The 12,216-nt window shown below is 41.6% G+C and overlaps 1 protein-coding gene across 3 annotated transcripts in view; it reads right to left on the minus strand.

Moving 5' to 3' along the window:
* Positions 1-12,216, minus strand: part of micu1 (mitochondrial calcium uptake 1) — a 38,415-nt gene that overhangs the window by 6,452 nt on the left and 19,747 nt on the right. For 2 of the 3 annotated variants that reach the window (XM_034152048.1, XM_034152047.1), the window contains 4 exons: positions 6,381-6,386; positions 5,498-5,612; positions 3,665-3,747; positions 2,542-2,742 (listed from right to left, as the gene is read on the minus strand). In XM_034152048.1, coding sequence (XP_034007939.1) covers positions 2,542-2,742; positions 3,665-3,747; positions 5,498-5,612; positions 6,381-6,386 — 405 coding nt within the window. The remainder of the gene's footprint in view (positions 1-2,541; positions 2,743-3,664; positions 3,748-5,497; positions 5,613-6,380; positions 6,387-12,216) is intronic. The other variant, XM_034152049.1, reaches the window with a different exon arrangement.

Here is a 12,216-nt window from a genome sequence, read left to right on the forward strand (position 1 = left end):
AGACTGAGTGCTGTGCAGAGGAACAAACAAATTAATAGAAGGAGTGCATGGGGAGATGGGAAACAGTAAATACTGCTGTCAGGCTTCTAGTTGAATCATGCCTGAAGCTGGTGTTGGTGACATAAAATCTGCATGTGCATTATTTTACAATTTTCCAGTGGAGCGGAGCTGTGAGTCTCGGCTTTGTCAGGTCAATCCAGTGGATTTATATCTGAGGCTATTCGACAGCTACGCAGCTGCCTCCCCCCTTTCTCTCTGGAACGTGCCGACCTCTTAAAATGTTAATTTGTCGCACTTGAGGCTGCTCATAACTAAGCCAAAAATAAGCCTGGAGTGCAGATTTCAGAGGGGACCTGCCCATTTAAGCTCCCAGAGGATCTACCTCGATCTGAGGTTAAGTCCCATTAAATGTGGTGATGAGCAGGTAACGTACAGTTCTTTCTCTCCCTAATAACAGCTGCCTTCTGCTGCCAAAATCGACTCGGCAGGACACACTTTAACGGTAACTTTAGTTTTTTTCAACCTGGAGCCTATTTAACCCATGTGTTTTGTTTCTAAGGGAGTAATGGGAACAACCATTTTGGAAATCAGTCCAGTATTGAGGGAGACTGAATCACATGGCAGCTGCTTAACAGGCTGAAATCTAATCATATCGGGCACTTCCGCACCTTTGATGCATGTCAACTAAAAGTGCTTGTTTTTGCCACTTTTTTCTTTTTGCCGCTCAGATTGTTATAACATGTGTCCGACCACATTATAGAAAGGACCCTCCAGAAAATAATGATGTTTCACATTCCTTAACGCTTCATCCAGTTGGTCTGTTATTGTGTCATCTAACCTGTTGTCAGTAGATCAGTGGAAACCTGAATGCAGATGTTGTCATAGTTTGTTGTATTGGAGTACAGAAATCATAACTTCATGATATTTAAAATGTGATGGTTGAATCTTAAACCAATTATGAAAATGTAAATGTAAATGTAACGCAAGATTTCAGAACACAGGCCGTTTCTCAATCGCGAGGATGCTTGCTTGGTGGCACAGCCGAGCCGAGCATCTTGCTTCAGAAGCAAGGCAAGAATACTTCCTGGCATTCGGAAAACAAAGAGTGGAACAGGCTAGCAAGTGTGCAGGTGTGTGTCATATGAGAGGCCCCGCCTTACATCTTCCGCCACAGATTTGGGGAAATTGGTCCATGCGCAAAGCATTGTGGGGATTTTAAGGACGCGAAGTCTACCCATGTGCAGCCTCGAAATTTCCCCCAAACCAAGGACGCGGCCTCGGTGGAATTCCAAGTATGCTGGAGATTGGAACAGTCCTTCGGCGGCACTCGATGACGTAGCATCCTTGAAATATTGGCTTGGAAGCCAATATCCTCGCGATTGAGAAACGGCCACAGACTTCTCTGAGAAAGACTAACGGACTGGACCAAGGGAAAGGTTAAGTAAAACGATTTATTTCTACGTCATTTACGCCATAATGTTGTCTGACACTTAAACAATAATCTGATCTCCATCTCTTTTTCCCTCAATACTGGACCTATTTAAAAAAAAAAGCGTGTCATTGTGAACCTAAAAACATGGTAAATTAATGGTCAGGTTGAAAAATAGCAAAGCTGCCCTTTAAGGACATTAGCTCTAGTTATTCTGACATTCCTGTTTTTATGCATACAAGCCTGATAAGACAGCGATTGTGTTTCCCTGCGTTTGATAACTGTATTCATTTTACTCTGACTGACACGAGATCAGGCTTTAAACAAGGGATTTCATAAGAATAAGAGAAATTGAAAACCCTGCAAAAGAAAAACCGCAACAGCTGGCGAAATATGGCCTAGTGTGAGCTGCAGGCTCAGCAAATAGAGACAGAGAGGGGGGGGAAGGCAGCGTGTCAGAGTAAGACAGGAATTGGATTACCCATGTTGATGTCAACTTTATCTCTGGTGTTATGATTTTCCTCTCTGAGCATCGTGCCGTCATTACGAACTGACAGATAGCACTTCCATCTGGCAGATGCTTTTTAGACTCCTGGCCTATTGTTAGAGCGTCAGATGATGGCACCCATTTATGGTTCAGTGTATCATAGGAACTACCCACGCTAATTAAAGAGATTAGAAAAACCATATGCTCAACAACACTGATGGGTTGCTGTTACAGTAGAGGCAGGATGGGGGTAGATTGTTATACTGAACCGTCACAGTTTGAGAGAGTGACACTGACCAGACAACACACAGAGCTCTGTCATCCTCTGGGCTTTTTTGTTGTATTATATGCATAACATTTACATCAATAACCTCTCCCCCCCACATGTTTTGGTTTATTTGAATATTTACAGAGGGACTCGATGTACCAATTTCAGAAATATTTCCTCTGAGTATGTTGTTACTTTTTATGGGTAGTCCCTGAATAGCAGAGGCTGAGATTTAGGAGAGCCATAACATTTAAATTAATTAAATACAACTCTACACTAAAGTACTGTAAAGCAGTTAATTAAATCTCTCAGTATACTACTATCTTTCCTCACTCATTCACTTTCCTCTCTCCTTACCTCTAGTTTGAGCACGTCGTGCTGAAGTTTCCTCTGAAACTCCAGGAAGCTGCCGATGGTGAGCTTTCCCTTCAGGTCTACTCCAAAGAAGTACGTGGTGAGAGCAGAGCTGCAGCCGGCCGTCTTCAGCGTGTTTCCTGTGGTAGAGCGGTCGCGGTGTCGCATGCCCATACTGGTCTGGGACCGGATGATGCTCTGGACCTAAGGATGGAAGAGGTCCCATCATGTTAACCAGGATTACAGTGAAGACTAGGTTTCAGTAGTACTTGTGACTTTCTAGAGGGGTTGAAATGCATAAAATGACAGAAAGGTAGTTATTTCTGTTGTAAATTGAACAAGGTTTTTCATTGTTTATATTTCGGCATTGGTCTTATATAGTTATCTATTATTTTGTGTGGGTTTGTTGGCTCAGCACTCATGGTAAATATAAACACCTGTTCATCTGTGTGAGGTATGTGTAGAAGAGAGGGTAAGATGGACGAAGTATATATATTTTTTTGTTTATCATCTCTTTTTTCATTAAATTACATATTTTTCACACATGTTTTGACCTCAGCAAATCATTTGATAGCGCTCCAGGCCCGACCTCAGCCTCTCAGCAACTATTGTTTTGTTTCCTGAAGCTAGTCGTATTCAAACCATTTATAAAATGATGTACTAGGACAATCGTGGGCAGTTTTCCTATTGCTGTAAACAACAACAAAACTGTGTGTGAGATTTACTTCATTTAAAATACAGAGCATTTTACGTGGGTACTTCAGTTATATACAAAAAGGACTTTCAATTATTGTCTTACATTGTGAGGTTTAACCTAAAAAAACCTCTCTCTGAATAACACTGTACATCATAAACCCCATCAGCTTCAGTGGTAGAGATAATGATACACCGCAGAGTGCGCCGCACAGCACTTATCTTTTTCCCTTACAGAAAATGTCAGAGTGCTGCACATCTACCTAGCTTTAGTGCTGTCAGTGTGTGTTACCGGTTACTGTAATGCAATCAGTCGTTCTGTGGATGCAGCAAAGTCCAAGTGTGTGGGCTGGTTGTTTTAACCTTGTGTCTCCTTCATTATGTTGATTTTGTGCGTGGATGCTGTTTGTCTGCTGCTGCCCGTCATTCTTACCTGTTCAAACTCCTCCAGATCCACCTCTCCATCCCCGTTCAGATCAAACATCTTGAATGCAATCTCAAAGTTCCTCTGGGGAGCTGGACACAAAAGCACATTCTGAAATCAATACTGCACATTATGGAAACGACACGTCACACCGGATCAACCCAGCTGTCATCTTCACCCCACAGTGGTGCAACATGAAATCGGACTGCACAATAATTACTTCTCAGACCCTGGGCTGTATGTACGAGCTTATCTGTAAAACAACATTTGCATTAATGATGTTTGAATTTCAATTTGGTACACTGTTTCTTCCAATGTGTTAAGTGTACCCCTTGAAAATGGAGTTAACTGTACTTCTGCTACTAACGCTCACATCCCTTTAATGATCACGCAACCAGACACCGTGAAATTTGTTTTTGGTACAGCGGGATAACAAGGCTCAGTTCACAGTCTGATAATGACAGAGAAGGCAAAAATGGAAACGGTTGAACAATCGGTTCCTCCATTAAGAGTTTTAGCCACAATCTGTCTTTTAGCGCCTGTAATAAATGTCAACATATGGCCATTTTCTTCCTTTATGATACAATCTGGGTTCCTACATAAGCAACATATGGCCTTCTGTAGAATACTTATTGTATATGCAATGCACACTTTGCATAGTAGATATATTGGCTACACATTTACATATTATATATTAAGTGGCAATAGACACATTTAATGCTTTAACGTAGCATTTTAAAGTAAATGTTGGGTGCACAATATAATGGCTGTGGAATAACGACACCACCAGCATTAGGATGTATTCCCTATAAGCCTAGTTTTTACTAAATTGTATCTCCCTCTGGGTTCGATAATTTGTGTTAATAAAGAAAAAAAATGTACGGCACACACAGGAAAAGAATAGTGCTCGAGTTTTGCCTAAACTTATGGAGGTAATAAAAACATGGAGGCTGCGTAGGTATTGTATCGAACCATTCATGCCATTTTTTGGGAACATGTTCACACCATTCATTTTGTTTACTTCATTAACTCTTTCTATAAAGGTCTCACCCATTGCTGCTAGTATCTACAGTTTCTTCGTAACACTTCCCGTTTTTGGACAGTGACGGTGGTATGGTGAACCGTGGCTATAAAACCTACACTGTTTATCTGATGATTTCCCTCTATTTATCAAATGAAATGAACTCTGTGTACTACAATAAACAATTTCTATCTTTAACAACCCGACTTCCTTTAAGGGAAACATTAAAGATTAAAGATCAAACCTTATCTGAAAAAGATGCACAATGTATAACAAAAGTACACATTTATATAAGGCATGGCAAGGCAAAATATATCCTACTTTGTACTATTTTTGTGGCCGTAATAAATGGATTCACACCAACATAAGGCATGCTGCCCTATCTGCTTAACGATGACTTGCCCTTGAAAACATCCCCCAGGACTTTCTCCATAGGAACGGATTATAATAAATGGTCGAGCTAAGCTGGGGATGTGAGTTTAGGAGGCATAAGGGATAATAAGGGAGTTTTTCATTCTAAATTCACCCTGTGTATTAACCACCAATGCTAGATCAAGCTAAAATAAACCAATTCTGTGAAACGTCTTCAGGGAGGCTTGCTCGGTAGACAAACATTATTAACTTTGACAGAACTGGAAATCCTAGTGAACTGTCTAATAATATCCTATTGGATCATTTCTCTGGCTATCAATTTCTGTCTTACCTTCTCCTTTAAATTTGATTTGTGATCTGTGAGTAGGATTTGAAATGTGTGGTTTTAAATTGGACTTGTCATATAAGAAACATTGTATTTTTTGCAGTCAGTTCAACGATGTACTTACTGGACAGCACGGTGGTGAGGAAGATGTAGTCAGAGAAGGAGATAAGGCCACATTCTCCCAATGAGAAAAATATGCTGTCCTCGTCTGCAAACTTCTCCCTCTCCTGGGCGATCTTCTGCTCATTTGGGTCACCGCAAAAAGAGGAAGAAGTTATATTAAAACATTTGCCATGATTCAGCACAAGCCTTACAGCTTTTGCAGCTGTCCCAGGTGTTGCTTTGTGTGTGTGCAAGCAAGTGTCTGTGTGTCTGACAGGGAAGCTCAATCAGAGACTGGCTATGCTCTAAACACAGAAACGGACACACATACTGTACTTACACACACAAAAATACTCCTGTTGCATAAGGATGGTTATGCTTAGACGGTTTATCACGATAACAGTCATGCAAATGCTGCATACACATGTAGCCGTACAGGCAAGTGAGGGTGGTAGTAACAAGCAATTAGTCGGTGGTCAGTTCAAGTACAAAACACGATATCCACCAAAGGCCGTACTCACAGAGTGAAATTGACAAAGAGAAGAAAAACACGAGAGACTGTAGCACAAACACACACTATTGATTAACCACACGTGAAACACAACCCAAATGTATTAATCATTAAAAACAAAGTGACTTCTCTCTTTCACACACACACACACACACAGATATATATATATATATAAACAAACGCACATAAATTAACGTTTTTCTGTTAGCATGTGTATATTCACAGCATTGTATGAAAGATTGACTTAACCACATGCACACTACACGCTCAGTGAAAGAGACTAGGAAAGACAGCGCCCGCAGGACGCTCCATCAAACAGAGTGGACAGACGCACAGAGCATGCCTGGGGACGGGGAGGGGGGGGCTGGGCCGCGCTGAACCCATGTGGAGTTACCTCCGTCTGTAAGAGGTCCATTCAGAGGAGGAGGAAGGAGGAGGAGAAACAACTGTTAGAGAACGGCGTGGCCTCTGCTGTCTTTAGCAGGGCCTTCAACGACAGAGACAAGCATTCTTATAGTTGCACACAGACACACCCACAGAAAGCATCTCGCTCAAAACAACATAATGGTGGGATACCACTCAAATTAAGGATTCAAATACGTCAAGCTGTCTCTGCAGTCTGTAAGATTGATGCAGCTTTACTAACAAGGCTGTTATAACAAGCATTTATTGTCTGGGAGCTGTCTGCTGAGTGCACATGGCAAATCAAGTCCCATAGTATTGCTTTTAAAATATAGGCTTTTATTAACTGGAAAAAAAACATATCTGAATACTAATATTTGAGTGGCATCCTCATTCATAGCATAACAAGTTCATTATTTCCCCATTAACCCACTCCATCCTCATGATATGTCCCCAATCCGTGTCTATCTTTTACATGTCAGTGATGCAAATATTGCAAATAGTGGTTTCTACTGTAACATTAATTATTGATGGCATATACATTTAGAGTGTAAGGGGAGCAGGGAGTGGGAGAGATAAGGGGGAGGTGACATAAAGAAAAACAAACGTTATTTTTGGAACAGTGCTACTGGTTTAGAGACAAAGACAGACACAGAGAGATAACTCAAGGCAACATTTTCATTCTTGGTGCAATAAGCATTCAGGTGTTTGCATGTGTGTAAGTGTGAGAGAACACTAAAGAGGGACAAGTGTGTACATATAGAAAGAAAAAGAAAAAAAGTGAGTAAAAGAGGTTGGTATTGGTCTCTGAGTTTGGAACAATGACAACCCGAGAGAGCCCTGAGGTGAGTTGGAACCGTAATGCCTGTCCACAAAAAAAGACACACAACAGCAGAAGTGTGTACTTTAATGGGCTCACAAATACTCAGGCCCACGCAAGGACACACAAGATGTATAAACACACTGGGAATCATTATAATGATCAGAACAGAGGAACAAAGCACATTAGGCGTAATAATTAAAAAAAATGCTTCTCTCTCGGCGTCCTGACTCAAGGACAAAATACACCCCCGCAGAATTGCCAAAATGATATTCAAGGAATCCAATCCAAATATAATTGCCAAAGACAGGAGCCATGCATGTTCAGCTGAAGGAGGAAGAGATCTGTATGGGCATACTAAATAGCATACAAGCACTGATCTTTTTAGTCTACCCTAATGCAGTGTGTCCCTGTCAGAAGATAGGTTCCCACTGCATCCACAGAGCTACCTGCTTATAGATTTCCCTCTGTTGCCTTCTCTGTGCTACCATACTGTGAATCTCTCCCACAAACGTATGATGTAACAATAGCGCACTCTCTCAGACAGCCACAGAGGGATGGCTGTGTGTATATCACTGTGCTGTGGGTGTCACCTTGGCTTTTGTGGCTTTTAAACCACGACCAAGCTTTCCTGTCACCCTTCATCATTCTGTCAACAATTCAGGCCTCAGCTTTCTACTGCAGTTGGGTGCTCCAGCAACAAGCCACTCAATGGCACACACACGCATATATTATTCAGATGAATGGTAAAAATACATTTTACCTACAAGAGAGACCTATTAGCTCACTTGATTGCCAAGAATGTGTCTCATTAGTTTAGTCTTTCATCAGTTTTGATTGATCTACACAAAGGACATTAGGCCTATAAAATATGTGGCTGCAATCACTAACAGGATCTCAACTTCATTGGAGTCACTCATTTAACACCCATCTTAGATTTTTTCCAAAGCACTGATCTTCCAATGACTGTAAATCTTTCTGCCGCAGCACTCAAGTTAATTAAAAGCTAACGCTACGTCTGTCAGTGTGTCTCGTCTCGTGATAAGTGTCAGCTTCATAGCTGAATATGTATATATATTTTTTTTTTTCTGCCTTGAGCCTGCCTATGTGTTCACACATCTTTGCACGTGTTAGCCACGCTATGGCAAAGTCCACGGGCTGTGTCCAGATGATTGGCTGAACAACACACATAGCCTGTGAGCTGAGGCAGAAGCATCAGTCCTGACAGAGCTGCTGGTTGGAGGAGGTGGTCTAATGTAGTCATATACACACAGACGGGGTTAAGGGTTTGGTCAGGGCTTATCTCTCCAGAGCACCAGGCAATGGAGCAGCCCAGAAGCGGCCATTGCCAGATTTAAACTAGCGCAGGCAAAGAGAGTCCAACAAATGAGACCCATACTGTACATGTAAGGCAAAGCCAGAGGCAAGCATACAAAGAGGCTGCATAACCTTCTGCTCATTTCACAGAGTGCCTTAGAAACACTTTCTAAGCACACCATGAAAAACTTGGATTGCATAAGAAGCTGTTGGAGTATTTATAATTAACTGTAGAATAAAAAACTGAGGAATTATATGCTTTAACATTTATATAGCCACAATTTATACAAACTATCTCTGACTGAATCAACAAATGATCAAAGCTTTAAAAAGAAAGATCTCCAAATATATTATGCAAACAACTTAAAAAGATCAAATTAACCTCATCGTATTGTTGGCTTCAGTTATATCAAAGCTGTGCTGATGAGAAGGCAGGCAGGCATTTCTGACAATGGGCATAATTATCATCTCTTAATAAAATAATTCTGGCAGCTGTTGTTTTCATTTCACTGTAAAAATGGAGCAACTGTCATGAAACCCAATTTCCCCCGGGACAAAATAAAGCATTCTGATACTGTTGATGTGACTGTGATGGAGATGAGGCATAATTCAACACATTATCCTGCAATCTTTTAACATTGACACTTAAAATATATTATGTTCCACCCATCCATTTTCTGCTAGCTTCCCTTCTGATATGCTGCTCCAGCACATTGTGTGGCTGTGCACTTGGTTTAGGAGCTGATGGCAGCTCAGACTTGGCCATCTCTAATACCACTGTAGCGGCTGCAGTGCTTTGTTATTGATTAGATCTGTGACCCTGTCCAACACTGCAGCTGCGGACACCCCGATAACAAGAGAAAGGGAAAAGAGGGAAGTGGATGATGCAAGAAAAAGGATATAAGCCACATGTTTTGTCTTAAAGCTTTAAAATATTAATGATCACACTTTTTAAGATAATGTCATAATGCTGTCTGCTAGTCTCCTCAAGAGTGCCACAACAAAGAGATGCATTTATGAGTCTGGGCTGAGTCATGCCACTACAGATGAAAAGCTCAAGCTGTAGAGGGAGCAAATCATGTGTGTGGTGAGTGTCGGCTTGAGTGATGCTCGTTCCCTAGCGACCTCTCATCTTTTGTACAGGTGAGTCTCGGTGGAACTTGGTGTACTGGAGCGCTACAGCAGTGGGATTATACTGATTTGAAAAGAGAGAGATGTGTACAGTGTGAAAGACAGACGGCATAGAGTGAGTGAAAGAGGGGACAAATGCATTCAAAATGGATCAGAACCTTGATGTCACTTTGTGTGATGGGGCAGCTCTGGGGTTACTGACACTTTGACAGGCTCAATAAAAGATGAGGGTTTTCAGGGGAAAGGGAATGACCTGCTAGAGGCTGAAGTCAGCCCAGGTCTGCGTCTGACATTTTTGAACAGTGTCGGAAAGCTCTCACAGTGTGTAAATTCACACTGCTACACATACAAGTATAACACAGTATCCATCCAAGCCCCAAAGAAAAAACAGACTCACTACATGGTTCTATAATACCTCCTGCTCTGCCTTGAACACTACAGAACACATATAGAAAAATATCAATTTTATGAAGGTGGGTGTGCAAGTTCAAAGAATACTGATGTGTTAGTAGCTTTTTTACCTCTAATCCCTCAGGTAACCGCAGAACAGGTGTACTGTTAATAACTCCTAATTATTCCGGGAGCGCAAATGAGAATAATAGAAGCTGATGTGGAGCGCTCCATAAACAAATTTCAGTCACAGAGGAATGGCATCTGTCTCACAATGGGAGTGGAGGAAACAAATTACCTGACGGGGTGTAAGGACAACCCAACCTCTTTTACTGTAGATTAGGAGATTGGAAAAAGAGAGAAATGTGTTGTGTGCGTCACTGTGTTTGTGGGTGTTAGCTTTCATAGAGTGGCGAAGTCACGCCCACCTACTTCCGGGTAATGGGACCTTATTTCGGAAAAATTATGCATTGAAGTCAATGGGGAGAGAAAACTTATCTTTCGATCCCGTTTGAATTGTGCCATGAATTACACATATGATGTTTGTCAATCTTAAAAAATAATTTCCATGTCAAAAAAGTCAGTTTGTCGTAAAACTGTTGAAATATAAGACTATGAAAAATACGTAACTAGAAAGACTACAAATCCCAGAGTCACGTAAGTGATGTCACAATTGTTTTCCTCCACCATTCAGATACCGAAGATCAGCGCAATATAGATATAATCTATCTATATGGCGCTGGCTAAAATAAGATAACTTTAACAAGATGCCTGTGTGCTTAGTACCAGGTTGTTATTATACCAGCAATGGGTCTTGCTCGTTCTTTTGCTTCCCGTCTGATGAAAGGACCAGGAGTGGCTTGATCAAGTTAGCTACCTAGCTAGTAGCTAGCATGTTAGTTAGCATTACAGCCTTGTCATTTGTATTAGCCTTAACATGAAGTAATATTAAGTAACCCAAAATGTTAAACAGTAACGGGCCGTCTCCACAGCAGCGTTAAAAAAATCTTGAAACGCTTCTGCCCATTCACTTTTAATGGGGTGACGTCACTTTCCCTCACTTTTCGCCGAAATGCATTGTGGGCAGGCGAGCAGAGATTCTCAGGATTTTCAAGATTCAAAGTTGAACAATGTTCAACTTTTGAAGCTGAGGTGGAAGCGGCAGCCAATCAAATCCCGTGTACGCAAATCTGGCAGTTCAAGCTCTAGCCAATCAAACGGCGTGTATGCTGGGAGAGACATACCGCAGGTCATTTCCTCATATTCCAAAAAATGGAGGAGAAATTAGCGGTAGCGAATCAATCACCCGGTGCTTTATGACCAGACCTACCGGGATATAAACCGGAGGAGCCAGGCATGGAGGGAGGTGGCAGAGACAGTGGTATGTTTTCGCCTGTTTTGGGGAGTTTATATCCAGTTTACTTCGGGCTTTTTGGCTTCGTATGTCGCGGGCGGGAGATTCATGTGATTGGTTGATCGCAAAAAAATCCCCAAGCCTCAGATACGCCCACCTCCAAGATTTTTTTAACGCTGCTGTGGAGACGGTCCGTAAGAGTAGTAGTCATATTTCGTGAACCCTTTGAATAGTACTGTCACCGGTGTGATCATTCTATAATACACCATTTAAGCCCGGGGGAGAAATGCTAACGCTAACGTTAGCACCTGCGATCTTCTCTACTTCATGCTATCTGCACAAATGGTTGACATTAAACATTAAAACGACCAGGCAGTTCAGAGAGAATCAAAGGAAGGCAGGCAGGCAGCTTTGCATGACATTCTTCAGGACGTGTTTCATTGTGGTGATAGTGAGGGTAGTCAATCGTTTTGTTGACAAGACAGTAGTGACGGCCATCTTGGTGACGTGTGGTGTTGACCAGAGATGTAGTTCATTGAGCGTTTCACACAAACAAATGTGTTACTTCACAGTTTTACGACACATTTTTTTTTTTTTGACTTGCAAAATTATCTTTTAAATTGACAAACATCATATGTGTAATTCGTGGCACAATTCAAACGGGATCGAAAGATAATCTTTCTCTCTCCATTGACTTCAATACATAATTTTTCCGAAATAAGGTCCCATGGAGGTCCACCGGAAGGGGAGGGACTTCGCCACTCTATAGAGGTAAACATTGACAGAAAAGGCAAAGAGAGCATGAGAGAATCGAGG

This window comes from Trematomus bernacchii, unplaced genomic scaffold (assembly GCF_902827165.1).
Source record: "Trematomus bernacchii unplaced genomic scaffold, fTreBer1.1, whole genome shotgun sequence".
NCBI lineage: Eukaryota > Metazoa > Chordata > Actinopteri > Perciformes > Nototheniidae > Trematomus > Trematomus bernacchii.